Consider the following 17,927-nt stretch of genomic DNA (forward strand, 5'->3'; position numbering starts at 1 on the left):
GAGAGGAAGGGAGGAACTGAAGGCTTATAGCTGGACAGTAAAGCCCATGAACAGAGCTCAGATGTGAGTTTACAGGACACTATCCACTCCGCATGAAATTCTGCGCATACTCAAGCGTGCCATGAACAGGATGAGTTATGTCGGCATTACTGCTGCGCTGGAAGTGTCCACATTCATGGCAACCAGCCAAGAATCTGAACTTTTGTTTACTGCGCACTGACTCCCCCATACACAGTCCTGGAGTGAGAGCATGCACGAAAGGGTAACCTAAACCCTGCACCTGCCTAATCCAGGTGTATTTCTAATCCAAGGAATAACCCCAGCCTTCTGCACAGCACAGGCATCACCCTCAAACCAGCTGGTATACTCTCCTTCCCCTCACCCCTGCCAAAACTACTTTCCATCAAAAGCAATGTATTCTGAATTGGGCTCAAAAATTTTCAGTGAGAGCTTTTCCTTCACTTTTAACTCAAAGCAGGTTGGCACATGCAAAAATCCCACGGCTCCCTCAGGTACACAGTTCTGATCATCTGCCCTGCACCCTAACCGTGCCATGGAGCGATCCTGCCTGTCCTTCACTTAGGGGAGAGCTGCACTCGCTCAGCCATAACTTCTATGTGACAGCATCCCTTTCACACAGAGGGATGCAGACCCAGTTTAAAGACTTTAGGCAACAGGGAATGCAACTCATCTTCGGTTAAATTATCCCAGTAGCTAATTATCCTCACTGTTATCCAACAGTTCTCTTCTTGCATTAATTAGAGAAAACATACAGGTCAGCTCTTCCTCTAATCTTGGTTTATTAGATAGCATATTTTATATTCCCTGTTTTTCAATCCAGTCTCGCACCCAAACAAAAGCAGATTTCAGGCTCACCCATGTCTTCCTACACTACTTCTGATTTATCTGGCTATTTCCTTTCCTTAGTGGCTTCACTGAGCTTTCAGATAGAGAGATCTCAAGGTGCAGCTGTGCTATCAGCATGTTAGCAGTATAGTGGGAGGGGTACTGCCCTACCCTTACATTTGATGGGATACTAGTTTTGAAAAGAATTTCCCAGATGTACCTAAAATCTGCGTTTTCAGCATTGCACATCTAGCCCTGCAACAGCACACGTAATGGCAGTAAATATGTCCATGACCCAACAGTGCAAAGCTCAAGAGGCGCCTACAATCGCCACAGTTGTGCAAACAAGCCCGGTAGTCCCGCAGGTAAATGAGGCATGAAACGCACAGCCAATCTGTCATACGCCGTTCTTGAGCTGGCAGCAGAAACCCCTGCAGGAGCCAAAAGCTGCCGAGAGCCTGCGCGACGCTCCCACTTGCTAGAAAAGGGAAGTTAAGTCCACGAGAACGCTACAAAGACGTTGCACGGCGCAAGCCAGCTCTGCTGTGCACATCCAGCACTGCCTGCCCACAGAAGTGCAAACATGCAGGGGTTCGTCCCAGACGTCGGACTTCCCCTTTGCTGAAGAAGGGGGAGTTGGAAAGATGGGCAGAAAAGGACAAACTCTGCTCCTCTGGCATTGCCCTCAACAGCAAACCTTCCTGGGCAGGCGGGCTTGGGTTTCAGCAGGAGCACATCTCCAGCCCAGCCCTACTTGTCAGCGCGTGAATCACGGCACCAAGCTGTGATTTGGTTTTGAGTTTCCATCAAAGGTTCTGGTTTCACTAATACACAAAGGAATTAATTGAATGTTGGAAGCTACATACAGCTAAAAGTCAGGGCCCCACGGGAAGCATAGGCTAGAAAACAATGTCTCCCTTGACTCAGAAACCACAAGAAAACACATACAGCAAAATTCAAATATAAAAGGAAAGTGGAACATACGTTTGTTATTGTAAAGCAGCTCCTGTATGCTCCATTAACAATGCTACCATTCCGGCTTCTTTTTAATTTAAAAAAAAAAAAAAATAGGCAGTAGAAGTCACCACAGTTTTAGAAGTTAAAACCTAGGGGAAAGTTGGGTCAGCTGTGCTGCACAGGAGCCTCTCTCCATACATCTTTCCTGCTTTAAACGAAGCGAGGGGGAGACTCGTACACACAGTTGTGTGATGGGTTGGGTGTGCCCCATGCCCTCCTCTTGAGCATTGGGGCTTGGTAGACCTGGTCTACATTTGGGTGTTGTACCCAGTTAAACAGTGGGGTAATGTATTTAATTTTTACCATTACAATCAAGCCAGTAAAGGAGATGTAATTATGGCAGTAGGATGTTAGCTCATAGCAGAATTACCTCCTCCCTTTTGTTTCTGAAATGAAGCCCATGGGAGAATATCCTTTTCCCATTCACTGCTGCCAGCGGAAAGCCGACTTGTGCCCAGTTTGCCCATTACTGCCACGCTGGAGGTTACTGCTCCTGAACTCTGTTAGAGGGAATGTCAACAGCTTTTGATGTCGTGTGTGCCAAGAACAGAAGAGACTGAAGGCCTCACCGATGTCCAAGACACTGCATTGGCAGGGCTTTTGCTAAATAAATACAACTCCCATGTGATTTTAGGATAGCAACAGCAGGCAGGGACTGAAGTCTGAGTCCACTTGTGGTATCTTGCCTTCTTGCTGCAGGGAGGATACAAGGAAGGAGTCATCCCTGATGCTCTGACTGGAAGGAAATACTCCCTCCTCTCTCCCAGCCCTGTTACACAGATTAACCCACCACACCTGATGAAACAAGGACCCCAGAACTCGGCAGCAGCTGAGGCAGGTCACAGGGATGTTGCCCTCCTGTCTGCAGGGGACCACGGCTCTGGCAGAGGCAGAGACAGCTGCCGCCCATCGCTGCACGGTGGGTGGGAGCCTGTGCGAGCGTGGGCTCAGCCCCACTGGCCAAGGAGGGTCCTGCTGGCTCCCACAGCCCAGGAAAGTGCCCAAACTGAGCCATTTCCTAAAGGCAGGAGGCAGCAGCCCCACCAGCCACAGGGACTGCTCTCTGCAAGGGTCCCGAACAACACTCGCCCCAGACACAGGCTCAGACCACTCGGTGTTGGGCTGAAACCTCCAGCTGCAGGAAAGTGCAAACCTCCTGGCTGAGGAGTGAGTTTTTCCCCACCCTGAGTCAGGGACCACCGATGCAGGATGCGCTCTGGGCAAGGCGCCTTGGAAAACTGGGGTGCGAGTGACCAGCATCCTCAGCTGCTTTCGAACACTGCAGCCTCGGGTTGTGCTGAATGGATTCAGTTATCTGACACAAGCAGTGGAAAAAAGCAGGTTTGTTGATGAAGAACTGAGTTAATAATGCGGTGGAAGTGAGAGAAACAAAGCGAGAGATGCAAATGAGTGACTGATTGCTTATGCGCTGGTTTTCATTCAGAAGTATTTGAGCCTTTTGTAAAGACAAGTTAGAGAATGAATACATTGGGGGAAGGATTTCCTAAGATGGCAATTAAAAAAACACCTTAAAATGACAGTTAGGCACAACGCTCTGAGAACATGACTACAAATTACTGTGCTGAATAGCTATGTAAAACACCAGCTTCCTCAAGGACTGTTTACAGCGAGGTAAGTCCAAAACACACGGGTTCTTGGGGGAAAAAAATAGAAATAATAAGAAAACCAAAAAGTAGTAAAAAAGTATATATTTACTCTTTGACCCCAAGACTTAGACAAGCTCTCATAAACAGATTTTTAACAAAATAGCATACCTCAGCCTCTCTACAGTCCATAGCAGAGGCACATCTGAAATCGATGCCCTGTGTCACCTCTCTCAATTATACGAGGTGAATGCAGCAGCAGATCACACATCTCTCTCACACTGATCATCTCCAAACACCCCAGAGGACTTCAGAATGTGGGAAGATTATGATGTGAAATGGGTTTGTCTCATTTATACCCATGGGCTGCCACACATGTAAAGGCAACCGCTTCCAATGAAACGAGTACAGATCAGCTACCCAGAGTATAGCTGGGCAATCATTTGCATAAATCAACTGCCCATCTTCCCTAAAAGCTTTTCCTTTCCCTTCCGCTTCCCTTGCGGGAAGGACAAGAGTTCTGCTTAGAGAACTCCCTGGAATACCACTGATGGAATATCATTTCCATCTTGAAAAAAAAAAAAATCTGGCTTCATGCAAAGCAGTAGGACAAAAAACCAGAACCACGGAGTATCTTCAAAATAACTATTTTATGGCTTTTTAAGTACCCTAGACTCTGCTTTACCACGGGGTGAAGCTCATCCAGACTCAGCCTTTGCTACTGAAAAGGTTTTTCCTTCTCATCACTGCCTTAAACAGTTCAAAGACATGAGAATCTTTGCTGAAGAAATTAAAATATCTCTCCCCCTGAGGCAGAGACGTTCTGATCACCACATTTTCCTGCAGGCTGTAGGTGAAAGACACCTTTGCCAGCACCCAGTGTTCCCCGAGTGCTACCACATGCCCTGTTTCCCCTGGACAACAGGACAGTGAGCAATGCCAACAACCCAAAAATTTTACTTTCCTTTACGGGTAGGAGCTCCTAGAAGGATTATTGAAAATAATGGTGGCAGACATCTTCAAGGAATCATCTAGTTATCTCTCCTGTCCCAAGCAGAATTCAAATAAATCCATGTCCTTCACAGCAGTACTTGTCCATAAGCATGTAAAAATGGAGATTTTTACCCCCCTGGGCAGGGCGCGCTGCCGTGGGGTGAACAAGGACATAACTAGGTTTGCCTTTGGATTGCCACCTCTATCCCAATCACATCCATAACTTTTTACACAGGCACAGTCACTGTCTTTCCCAATGGACAGTCTCTTCCAGAGCCCTGACTGGAGCAGCTGGGTACAAATAAGCAGTTGTCCCTCAACTGTGGTGACAAAGAGCTGGAAATCAATCATGCCTGCCCCTCCTCTCCAGCCTCAGGGGCCGGCTGGACCTGCAAGACAGTAGGTGCATCCAAACTCCAGCTTTGGCCTTGCTACGCAGGATTTCCTTGGTGTTCTCAGAGACTTAACGTCTAGGGGATAGTCACACGGGCATTCAACTTACATCCCTAAAATAGCAGCCCGAGCTTCTCTATGGTTAACAGCAAGCTGTAGTTTCCTCTCAAGGGTGACTCGGAACACTTAAACTGGGAGCCTGTGCTTCTCCATGTGACTCCGGCAGGTCTCCGAAGTCAGATGGTGTGAACGTCACATGGCACGCATGGCTTCTCCCCTCTTCCTCCAGGCCAACAAAGTAAATGCCCTCTTCCATGTGGCCCATCCAGCCAGAGGTTCTGATTAACCAGACTCTTCCCCTCCCATACTTTGGAGGGCAAAACTGGTGCAGAGACTTGTGCACAAACTCTAGAGGCTAGACATGTGAAGAAGAGGAAGCAGCATCAGAAAGATAAACCACAAGATAAGGCCTGGAGGATATGAGATCTGCTGGTCTGTAGCTTCAGAGTACTCAAAAGAAGAAACTTGCATGCAAAGCCCAGTTTTCAAAAAGTAAATACTGCAGGCCAACACCATGCTGCAACAACTAGCCAACTTCTCTTCCAACAGAAGGTTCAGCTGCATAATTAGTCACATGGAGGGTTAATTTAATGGGAAATTTTTCTTAAATTAATTTTTTTAAGAGATTGTATTTTAGAAAAACTAATTAAAATAGTGGAAAAGCAGTATATCAAAAGTGGTCATAAAATGTATGGGACACTCAGCTTTAGTATAAATTCCACCGCTGTGAGGGGCTTCTCCCATTCCCAATTGGCTTCTCAATATTTAAGTCCAAATATCTAAGAAACAGCACTGGATTCAAGAAAGTTGCTATGGAGAGGTCCTAGTACTCCAGAAAATTCCCAAGGGTGGTGTGTTCATCTCTCATTTGAGAAGCGCTGTGGGTCCCCAGCACCAGGTCTGCCGCCTGCAGCAGAGCCCCAGCCCTGTCACCCCTGGGCCAACCCTGCGGTCCCTGCTCTGGGGCTGCACACAGATAGAACCTGTTGAAAACAATTTAATTTCCTTGCAACCAGTTGCCTTTAACTCATGCAAACTTTCCTCAACAGTGCCTACCTTTTAAAAACCTCTCTTGTTTCATTTTCCCTGTTTCTGTACTGTTTGCATCTGACAAGAACACAAAAGTTAAAATTCACTAACGGGAGGGACAGGCAGGGAGGGGGAGGGTGGAAAGAAGAGACCTAAAAGCCAAATAACTTATGACATGAAAGCTTTGGATTTTACTATCCTTCCCAAATTTCAGATGTCATAAACCATACAGGTGCAACTACTTCATTGCTCGGCACCCATATGAACCTTGTTATGTTAAAGTGAACACAAATCCAACAAATACTTCCAGGTTTACAATAAACCTTCATAAGGAAACTGTCCATATTTTCCCCAGATGCAGGCACAGCTGTGCAGAGGCACATCTGCTCGGGAAACTAGTGTGGATCTTTGAATTTATAGTTTAAGATCCTTAAGCTTGATGGCAAATTATGATAAAACCAGGAATACCAGTTCCTGTCTCCAACAGAGAATATAAATCCCTCTTTGATTGGTATTGATTACAGGAAGGAAACAAAACACTTATATTTCCCCATGTCACAAGAAACTCCTTCATTGCAATAAACATCCGGTTGATAGGAATATCTCGGGAAGGTAAATGATATTATATTTGTAAGCAAACCAAGACAAGAACAAGTGCTGATTGCCCGTATAGTCCATACATCCACGTACCTTCAAACGCACCACAGCAGGCTATAAGTTTGTCGGATTCATAAACTAAAAAGATTGCATATATTAAGGTATGTCAAACGTGATTGCTCTTTATTATTATCCTGCCCCCTTTACTCAAATATCCAGTCCATACATGTAAGCCCAGCTCAACCAAAGTAAACAGATTCATTGATTTAACAATTTATGGTTTGGTTTTAAAAGAGAGCGAGCCTGCAGGGGAATATCTAACATATGTTTGAAGTTAAGCACAAATCAACTCAGTGAAATTAGTATTGATCACATGCTTAAAATTAAGCATAAACGTCAACATTTCCCTGGTTTACACTTGCCAGAGCAAGTCCTGTGACAGGACTATCTGTAGGATGCACCCCAGTCTTGCTTAGCGCTGGCTGACCCATATAGTCGCCATACGTCATTACCAGCAGCATCGCCCCGTCGCCTTGCAACCCTGACCAAACGGCACTGCCTGGGACAGGGAAGGAAAGGAGCGGAAGGACTGATGCGGCCCCACAGGGCTACAGTGCAGCTACTCAGCCGCTGGTTCACGTTACCCTTCGGGAGGTGAAGAGGAAAAGCCCTTCACCCTCCACGACAGAGTAAGGGTTCAACTCATCCACCCCTCAGGTCAGCAAAGGGCCAGATTTTGTTACCTCCATCACTGTCAGCTTGGATTTTGTTCACTGGTTTCAGCAGGGTGAAACCAGTCTCACAAGCATAACTAGGACCAGAACTGGACTCTTTAGGGCAATAAAAATGATATCTCAAAAGAGATATAATCTGTAGTGACATCAGCCCAAATCACGAGGGAGCTCCTGCCTAAACTCGTTCGCCCCTTTTCTCTATATATTTACAGCTTCATAGACACCAAACATTTTCTTGAAAGCATCCCCAATGCTATGCAATTATCTTGCCCTGCTGTCTCCTTATCACATGGCTACTACAGCTAGTACAGGTTTCGTCTTGGTGGTGTATACCCAGGACAAAAAGGCAGCAGCGTTCCCACAGATGACAAGCAGAACAGCATGAGGTGCGACATGGCATCAGCAAGTTACACATAAACCAGGCACTAGGTTGAAATGGATGTACTGAGTGTTCGAATTACACACGGGTGAAATTCTCTGACCTAAATTTAAATGGGCTTAAAATTAGAAGTTCTACCATGTAACCAGAGGACGGGGTAAGGAAAAAAAAAAAAAAAAGTAAAATTGCTAAGGGAAAAGCAAAGGCATGACAGACATTTCTAGCAAAAGGCAGCTGTGAACTCTGGGGAAACCCCAGTTTAAAATCCCTACCTTCCCAATCCAACTCCAAGCAAGGTGAATGAAGGCTGCTTTGCCTTTCTTCAAGAGAATATACAGTTTGGCTGTACGAACCGGAGAGGAGCAGAGGTTAGACACAGCCAGAAACACGGGCAGCAACTCTGCCGCATGGTCTTGCTCTGCGGAGCGTGGGGAGCACAGCTCCGACCCTTCGCTCACTGCCCGCAGGACGCGGGGCTGCGGACCGAATGCCGTCTGCAAGTTATTTGAAATCTGCCTTTGGTAGGTCACTGCGCTACACTGAGAGCCAGGCTTGACGCTTGCACATTCTGAACCTCACAAAACGCCCTAGTTTACACAGAAGAGTCTATTGCCAAGATAAAACGGGCTCAGCTGGAATTCAGGACAGCGGGGCACCTCGTGGCAGAGTTGGATGGCAGGAGGTTTAGCACAGAGCCCAGGAAAGGTGGCAAATGTTTTGCCTAAGTTTCTGAGCTTTCACAAGCTAATCCAAACCAACCTTCCAAACATTTAGGACTTCACCGCAGATCAACTTCGGGCACTTGACACACACCTACAAGCACACCCAGGTTCACATGGTCCTCCTCTTTCAGGGTCAGCCCCCAGCAAGACCTTCAGAAATGAACTCACCCCCCACCTTTCCCCTACGGACTCGTTCTCCAGTCCCTTACCTGGACGACTGGGTGGCCTCCGGTCGGCGCCTTGACGGCCCCCCGGCTCCCCTCTGTCTCGTAGTGTGCCCGGTGGTGGGGCTTCGGCTGCACCTCGATCCGCAGCTCGTAGGAGCCGGACTGGCTGGAGAGCGGCCACTCGAGGGGCGGGAGCGACTGGACCGGCAAACTGGACAGAGAGAGACCACACACACCAGCTGAAACTCTTGAGCACTTGATCTATCAACGCCCTGATGCGTTCTTCCCCCAAGCACCCCACCGGGGCTGCTCTCGCTGAAATATTTAGTTTCAGTGAGAGCTATCTATTTTCAACAAGAACATGCTCTCCTGCTCATATTTGGTTACAAACTCCCCCAAAATTCGGGAGATGGGCCCATCTCCTTGTAGGAGAGAATAAAATGGAATATTTCTCTTTCTTAAACAGAAATATCTGTAGCAGTTACATTTTTTCAAAGAGCCCCCTCTTGTATCTAGCTTTTGCTGTGTATCTTAAACTTTGATCACAGAACATACACTGTGGAATATGAACTCCTTTCACCATTACTTACCAGTTGTGTAAATGAACAATGCTTATTATTTCCATAAATATTAAAATGCACACGAATAAAATGCTAAATATCCTTACCTGATACTAGTATTCCTGTTACCAAAACACACAAGGGTTTATAACATGAGATTAATACATTGAAACGTACAACTAGAGCTTGCACTGGATTTTGAACAACTATTATTTTGTTAGTACAAAGTGCTGCCAGGACCGATCTAATAAGCCAAGTCACAGCCCGCGTTCTTTCACTCGCAATTTGCATTTAGCAGGTCGGGAGCAGCGCGGGATAACGTCAGCATGGGGACAACCTTGCCGCCAAGCGGGATGGCAGGGCTGCCAGGCTGCCAGCAGTGACGGCAAGTGGAGTCCCACACTTGGCAGCCCCCACTCTGGCAGCCACGCACCGCCCGGGGTCCAGACCTGCGTGTCGCCCCTGCCAGACAATGGGGGGAGTTGATGAGGGTCACACCAACGACAGAGATTGGGGTTAAATGACAATTAACAAATTAACAGCCAACAGTAAGTCAATTGGAGTTGACTGAATGCTCAGTCTGACTTGGAGCAGCATGCTCTATTTTGAATCAGGAAATATTTAAAGTATTTTCATGCTTGATGGAAATTTGTAAGCCAGACGTCCTCTGAATTTAGAAAAGCAATCAATTTTCTTTAAAAGCAGCGGGACGAAGTAAGAGTACTTAGCCTTTGTCAAAGGCTGCCTGCAATCTGCTTTTTAGACAACTAATACAGAAATTTGAATTTGTCACATGCTGTGCTACCAATGAACCACTTTGATAATGTTTCTTTCAAACCCAGATGCCATCTCTCAGACTCACAATAGAGTGGGCTCCCATTAACCAGTGCTGTCCCTGAGCACTTAGCTCTGGTCTGCAGAAGGACCTGCCCAAGGAAACGTTCCCTAAGGATCACCATGCACGACAGAGGACATCATGCCATGAGAAAACACACGACCGCAAGAAGCATTACATACCTGCAGATAGGTATTGCAGGCACCAGTTGCTTTGTCCAGGATGGAGGTACCAACAAAATTGACTCTGGGGCTGAGTTTCTCCTGTCCTCCTGCTCGCAAGGCCCATGGAAGTCAACAGTCTGAAAGACGTGACATGGAATGCTGTTTTTGTGGGAAGGCATTGATGAAGGATCAGGGCTGGTTTTCCAAATTTTCGTGGGAACACCACAGGAAGGATCTGTAGGAAGGCTGTTCATAGCATCCATGGAAAGAGGAGCGCTGGGCAACTGCGTGTAAGTAACTGAAGAGTTGTCTTCTCTCAAGGGGACGCGAGGAGAGGATTGTGGAGAGGGGGTCCTTGACTGTCGTGGAGAAGTGGAAGGCAGCTGAGTACTGTAGAGCTCAGTGCAAGAGTACCTCCGTTTTGCACCTGGTGATGAAGACCTTGAGTTGGGACAGGGTGATGGTGAATGTCGTCCCAAGCAGGTTTCCTCCGTGATGCTTGTTCGTGGTGACATTATTGGAGAGGTTCTAGGAGAATAATGAGTATGGATGTTTTGAAACTGTGGACAAAGGTCATCACTAGGACCATTATTTGGTGAAACACATGGTGATGTGCAAGGAGATACATTTGTCTCTGAAATGAAACTTGCAGAGGAGCCGCTACTAGCTGGGCTCAAACACAGTGGTTCTCTGTAGCCCTCAAAGCCAGGGACAGGCAGGGTAACCCTTGGGCTAGTGGTAGCTGAGTTTGACTGATGTTCTACCAAAAGAACATCTGTGTCTCTGCTGCGGAAGGGACCCCCTGAATGAATCAGTTCATGATATGGAGTAATTTCAATCCTAGGGCTCGGAGCAGAGGCCCCTGCAGCGTTGGCAGGGTGTGTAGGTGTTGTCCCTATGCTATCTGGCTGTCCATATCTGCCCATGGGATCTGCAGAAAGGCTAGAAAAAGGCAGGGGGCATGGCTTGAGGCCACAGTCCAAGACATCATGAGCGTATGTAACTCCAGAGGGTGGGCTGTTGGTTTTATGTGGAGTCGGTTCTTCTGGAAAAAGAAGGGTCTCTTTAAGACTATAAATATTATTACAGAAGCTGAGCAATCATGGATTAAGAAAAAAAATATGCATATTTATAAACTGGTTGTGATCTGATATTAGGTAAATATTTGTTTAATTCTTTTTAACTGCAATTAATGCTGGTGAAAAGTACTAGATTAACAGCCAGGGAAGCTCAAGTGCTCAGAGCAGATGAAGCATGGACAGAAGCGCTGCAAACACCTCCACGCTGCCCGGCCGGGCTCCCGCTACCTGAGCCCTGAGCTAGCGGGATCACCTGGGAGGACTGGCAGCAGCCTCTCCATCCATTCCAAGGCTGGCCTTCCAACCCTTTCTGCCAAATACACCCCTTAGCACCAACTGGGGTGTGCTGACTTTGGTCAGCTTTGGTCGACTAGGAGCTGGACTGAGACCATCATGTCACAAAACCACTTCCAAATCAGTCTGTGTAAAACCAAAAGCTTGCGGCACAGCTTCTGGTGAAGCTTTCTTACGCAGCAAAGCCCAGCCAGAAGAGGCTTCATGAAATCAAAGCTGAGTTCAAGCTTTTTAATTTAAAAGTCAGTTCTGTGTGATGATTTGTTTGGCTCCATATCATGTCAAAAAGTTTTGGTGACAGGTTTCACACGAGAAAGCACCAGATGATCAGAAAACACATGCACAGATATTTGGGGGGTGGGCAGACAGGATCCAGCCCCACGGCTACAGGCAATCAACTTTCCAATTTCAGCTCAAGGAATGTTTTAGCCAGAGAGGGACTATGAAATACACAATAACAGCCAAGTGCTCAGTGCAACCCTCTCTCCTGGTGCAAAAATTTTCAGAGATTTTCAATCTTGCAAACTATCCCCAGGACTGAAGAGTGTAGGGAGGCTTCTAGGCAGCACAGAATTCCCACCAGCATCACTGATCCCAGCTCTGATCTCACCCCACCAGATGTCTGATGTCAGCAGCACCTGAGAGAGCAGAGTCATGCCAGGTATCCCTGGGACAGACCCCTCTGTGTACATCAGCTCCTGCAGCTTCCCCAGCCTGGGAGCTGAGTAACACTAGTCATTACACAAAAGCATGCAAAGTACTATCAGGATTTTTTAATATGTTTTTAAAGATTTTAATATATCCAGCAGGAAATACCTGAAAAAGCTCCACAGACTGAGATTAACTCACACTATCTGCTCACCCCTGGGCACACATCAGTGTGTGTCGCAGACTATTTCAATAACAGTTCCAGCATCTTCTCTAACTCCTACACTACATGAAGCAGCATTTCCCATGAGCAAATAGTATTGTACATAAAGCCAGGCAGGAGGTGACTGTGCTTTCTGCAAAAGCAGTGAAAGTTTGCAGTGAAACTTTGACACACAGAGAGATTGTGATTTAATTTCAGGGTGTTTCTGTTCATTTTCAGTTTTGAATGCTTCTTAGTGTGAAAGAAAAATCATCCACTGATTTTTTTACTGCTACTGCTTGTGCTCAACGTTTTGCACAACCTGAGGAAAACACAAAAAGAAGAAATGCAGCAGGAACTGCTGAGCCTTCATGTTTAGTGGGAAACCCCCGATGGCCAACCAAACAAACCAACACACAGAATGTCTGTCTATTGGACGGGATGGGAGATGATGGGGAGAGTCCAGCTTGCAGATTTCTTAAGGTTCCCTCTGGCTTTTAATCCCAGCACACAGCTGTTTTGGGGATGGGAAAACAGCAACGAGTAACCGACTTTTGAGCCGAACATATTTTTAGCTGTTGATCTCAGATATCAGAGCTTTGGCAGTCACAGTAATAGTGTGTCATTCACATCACTCAAACTCTGACGCATCAAGCCTAGATATCGATGCTACGATTCACTTTGCATAAAACTCATCACTCCTTCGGGCTCAATAGAGCAACACACCCCTCCACAGTCACACAAAACAGCACTCCCACCGCTTTCAGAAGAATCACTCAGATTTAAGCTGATGCAAGGGAGTAAAATCAGCAAAATCAGCAGCAAGCAGAGCGAGGTGCCACGCCAGGATTTGAGGCAGGATCCGTACAGCGATGGGCAATCGCAGAAAAGCTCCCCAGGCTGAACAGCTTCGCATCAAGGAACAGGTGACCATTTCAGCTCCCCACCCAACACACCTACAGTAAAAGTTGCCCCCACCGTAACACGTTCAACCACACTGTCTGTGCCAGATACACAGCCAACAGGTAAAGAATTAAAACTCCTCCCAACACATTGAGCAGCAAAGCTAGTGTGCGCAGGTTTGTGTTAAGGGGCATGGGAAAAGCAAACGTATTTATACGTGCACGTGTAATCTCTAAATGCTTCTGAATAACAAACACACCGCCACCACCACCACTTTCTGCCCATTAAAACCTGGGCATTAGATAACCTAAATTTTCTTTGCTTTTCCCTGAAATACTGTGTTTGAATGAGCACTTTCATCCTTGGCATCCACCCTCCAGGAGGATCCACGTTCCAGATATTAATAACAACATTTACGCACAACAACAAGCTGCGACGTGCCCTGCCTTTGTACAGCGCTCTCGCAGACTCTCCTCTGCGGTGCTTTGTGGGTCCTGCAAACCCGGTTTGCTCACAGCAGCCAGGCGGGCACCCTTTGCCAAGCAGACAACACCCACAGCCTGCCGTAGAGCAAAAATATTTAGTTTCCCCCCACCATGGCAAATTATCAATAAAGGAGGCAGCAGCACAGGAGTGTGGGCAAGACTGCAGACAAGAAAACCTCGGCTTGTTTGAAGAGTTCCCAGGGAATCACGCCAGGCAGGGATGCCCAGAGGCTGAGGCTGCGTCTCGGGCAGGGGAGAGGCTGCCAGCCCTGACTCATCGGCACGGCTTCGTCAGGACCCGGGGCTTGGGGGGTTTGGGGAGATCTCCTGACCAAATCCCAGCCCTGCATAACTCCAGAGGTACAATGAAATCACTGTCCCGTGTGCTATTGCTCACGCCTGTGACGTCAGGGCCTGTCCCCATGGAAAAGCTGGTGATGCTACAATGCCAGGCTCTGACCAAGGGGAGGGAAAAGGGGCAGCTGGGTGAAGCAGCAAGTGCTGCTCTCCAGAAATAAATGGCTCTTCCATCGAAATCAGGAGAAATTCTGCTTTTCACTTCAGTAGAGGGGACAGGCTGGCCTGCTCCTGGCCAACTTGGCTAAGGCAGGGTTTGGAATCCGCTTGAGGAAGGGGCAGACCAGAGCCAACTTCCCAGCTTCCCCAGGCGAGCACCACGGGAGTTTGGTTTTGTAAACAATGTCAAGCTCCTGCCTTTGAGAGGGGGTGGGACGGGAAGAGGGTGCTCCCCGGCAGCCTGGCTCCTTTCTCTCTGCATTTGCAGATACAGTGGGAACGTGGAGCAGCCCAGGGCACAGGAACGGCTCCGGGCAGATGGCCCCAGCGATACCCACGCTTCTCCCTGAGCTGCCAAGGTGAGCTTGGTTAGGGCAGCAGGAGCTGAGGACAGCAAACCTCACACTGCTGCCCTCCGCCACACTGGGGATGGCAGGGAGCAGCTCAGCTGCCCACCAGCTGGGCTCCCCAAGGAGGTGAGAGCCCATTGCACCCCCTTACAAGAAAACAATTATGTGACAGATCAGCCTAGCAAAAGTGTTTTCCAAGAACTGAAGCAGCTGTGAAACCTTTGTGTAGAAGTCCCAGAGGTGTAGCTTTGCAGCCACGGTTGTGCCACCTTGAAGGGCTCATCCATTCCATTGCATCCCAGAACGCAGCCTGAATACGCCTGCAAAGGCCTGCCCTCTCCACCGCTTTGCTGATGGACATCTCAGCGAGCAGCACAGCTTCAGCTCAACAGCTTCAGCACAGCTCCTCCGACACCCCTCTGCATGGGCAGCTACAGAGCTTCCCCACCCCCCTTCGCTCCAGCATTTCCCAGCCTGAGGTTTCACTGCTGGATCATCCCTGATTCAGCACCAAAGACCCTTCTCGTTTGACAGGGGGTTAAAAGAAAGCGAGCTTCACCCCCAGACAACACTAGCACCTTCTCACGTTCTTCATCAGCTTTACCGTCGGCAAACAGCCTATTCCCCTGCATCACCCAAGTCCCCCGAGTAGGGACTCCTACCCTTGAGCCCCCTAGGACACCCCCCCCCAAGCTGCCAGCTCTCATTCCCCCCTTTCCCCCATCGCCTTTACCCAGTCACTAGTTCACAAGAACATCTCCTCTCCTCCCACCACAGGGAATGTGACAGCAGGGCTCTGCAAGCCACCGTCCTGCAGCCAGCAAAGCAGCCCTGCTGCCAGGCTGAGGGGGCTGCAGGTGGCCCCAGTAGCCATCTGGTGCTGGCCAGCCTCCCCGGGCGGGTGCCCCCAGGACTGCCCTTAGTACCGAGGAGCCAGGAGAGTTAAAACACAGGTGAAAAAGATCAAGGGATTTAAGTTTCAAAGGACTTCACCCTTGCATTAAAAAAACTCCTTTTCACACACCTCTGAACGGCAGAAAGGAAAACCCACACCAGGTCCTGCTGGGCTCCAGAGCGTTCCCAAGCCGGACGGGACGCGCGCCAGTGTGCGCACACAGAGCTCTGCACGGGCCCACCCTTCAACAAGGCAGTAACTTCAAAGCCATGCAGTCAGCCAAATGTGACCTTGCCAATTAGCATGAAATTAGGGAATAACAAATCACCCCAGCAACGGCATTCCGCGATGGGTTTATAAAAACCATCATCTAGGAAAAGCTAAAGATAGCTGCATGTGGGACGAGGGAGGGCAGGGGGAGAAGTTTCGTTTTGACCTCACATCCGTTTGCTGCAACACAGCTCCTGGGATTTAAAGAGTTCCTTATTTGCATCAGTCAAAAAAAATTTAATTCATTTGCTTATTGTCATTTGAAGGGACCAGTCCCGAGTTTTTTTGCATTTTTCAAGAGCCAAGTCGCCTGTTATTTACACTGGCTGCTTGGAAGCTCAAAGTGAAAGCTGGTTTCCTGAGTGTAATCGGGTATTCTCTGTGACATGTGCATGGTTGTTTCTCTACTGCAGGGCTGCTGCTGAACACTGCCTCCTGTGTCACTGAGCCACTCACCAGGACTGAACTGCAAGCATCTTTTTTTTTTTTTTTTTTTGGCCTGTTAATAGCTTTGCACTGGGGAGAAAAAAAAAGGAACAAGGCAAATTATACAGGGCTTGACACCTACAAGACGTGGCAATGTCCCTGGGAGCCTTTCTACACACAAGCAAGCATTCAGAGGAATATTAATATTTATGGATGCTCCCTGCTTCCTCTCACTGTATTACACATACACAGACCGTGTAGATTTGTATCACCAGATGCAACGCAAGAACTTGCTGAGGTGCAGCAAAGGCCTGAGTCTATGAGAAAATACTCCTTCCCATTTGCATTCTCACCTACTATCTTAGGGCAAGATTTTGCCTTGAATCTTACTTAAAGATGGGTTTTGTCTGGATTTTAAGTTTCAAAACATCCCTTGGAGGGCAAGGGTTCACCTCAAATATCCAAACTTACACGGCAGCCTTACCCATCAGCGGATCATCACCCACTGAACACAGAACAAAAACACATGAAGTGAGCTGCTGAAGCAGAGCAGTTGTCTGGTTTTTCGGTATTTTGCCTGTCATAGTGGCCAACGAGAGGTATGATGAAATAATACACAAAGCAGTTACCAGAACTTACTCATCTGGGAGACCTATTTGTAGGAGCTAGCTCAAACGCTCATTAACTTTTTGTCAGTCTTCTCCCCTGAGAGACAAGGATATTCAGCACTGTCAAGTTCAAAATAAACTAAAACTTGGGATACCACTAGCAATACCTCCACATGTATCTCCGAGGGAATGCACCTAACACTTTTTTTCAAAAAAAGGAGACAGAAAACATCTTCAATGCCCAAGTGAAATGAAAATTTCAACCTACCAGCCAGGACACCTGCTTTGCCCAAACTTCCTCAAGCCTGTTCACCTGGGCACACCTCTGAGTTCAGTCTGCAGAAGGCAGGTGTTTCTGGTTTGTAAATGCTGAGAAGATAGCTAAATGAAGTCTGACAAGTAGGGGTAAAAGATACATGGTAATACAGCACTCTTGCTTTTGGAAATGGTTGGCTTAGAGAGGAATATCTAATATTACAATATTGACCACAGGATTTTTATTTACCCTTTTTTCCCCTTGGCTTTTATAGCAGCTCATGTTCCTGTTGTGACAGGCACACACACAAGCACTACTGGATGCTAGCTGCTTTCAGTAAGGATATTTCTGGCATTTCCATGGCAACAAGTTGTGATATAGATCCTACTTCTAAAACACAAGCTTAGGTGGATACCATCAAATCCCAACCTTGTATAAAACTGTTTCTCAGAAATAAACTTTCATCCCAATCCAATCCTAGAGCCCCAAAATTGCATTTTTTCCCTAAAATAATATTTTTTTAAAAAATCCCTTTAACCATATTTACAGAGATTTGTTATTATAGGATGTTGTCAGTGGTGGGTGGAGCAGGCCAGACTCTGAAGACACCAGAGCCTCTTTCAAATGGGCTTTGAATGTAGGAACCAGGCTGAAGTGCTGGGATCCACAGACACCCCTATGGTTTTGGCTCCATTTCGAATCCTCCACCGATAAGGACTTGTTTTCCCAACTGCAGTTCAGACAAGGCCAGAATCGCACACGAACAACGAGCATCATTTACCACCAGCATGTGGATAAAGCTCTTGCTCGAAATTTGAACATTTTCTGTTCTTGTGTAAACATGCTTTAATCTTTTGTACATTAAAGGTCACGGATGTATACCGGATTGCTTACA

At 47.4% G+C, this 17,927-nt stretch overlaps 1 protein-coding gene across 7 annotated transcripts in view; it reads right to left on the bottom strand.

The window, feature by feature from the left end:
- NFATC2 (nuclear factor of activated T cells 2) overlaps window positions 1-17,927 on the bottom strand; it is a 104,585-nt gene that overhangs the window by 73,814 nt on the left and 12,844 nt on the right. For 3 of the 7 annotated variants that reach the window (XM_080404233.1, XM_080404230.1, XM_080404232.1), the window contains exons 2-3: window positions 10,119-11,145; window positions 8,584-8,752 (exon numbers count right to left, since the gene is read on the bottom strand). In XM_080404233.1, the coding sequence (XP_080260359.1) occupies window positions 8,584-8,752; window positions 10,119-11,145 (1,196 nt within the window). The remainder of the gene's footprint in view (window positions 1-8,583; window positions 8,753-10,118; window positions 11,146-17,927) is intronic. The other 4 variants (XM_080404235.1, XM_080404236.1, XM_080404234.1 and 1 more) reach the window with 2 other exon arrangements.

The sequence above is a fragment of the Falco punctatus genome (assembly GCF_963210335.1).
Source record: "Falco punctatus genome assembly, chromosome: 10".
Taxonomy (NCBI): Eukaryota; Metazoa; Chordata; class Aves; order Falconiformes; family Falconidae; genus Falco; species Falco punctatus.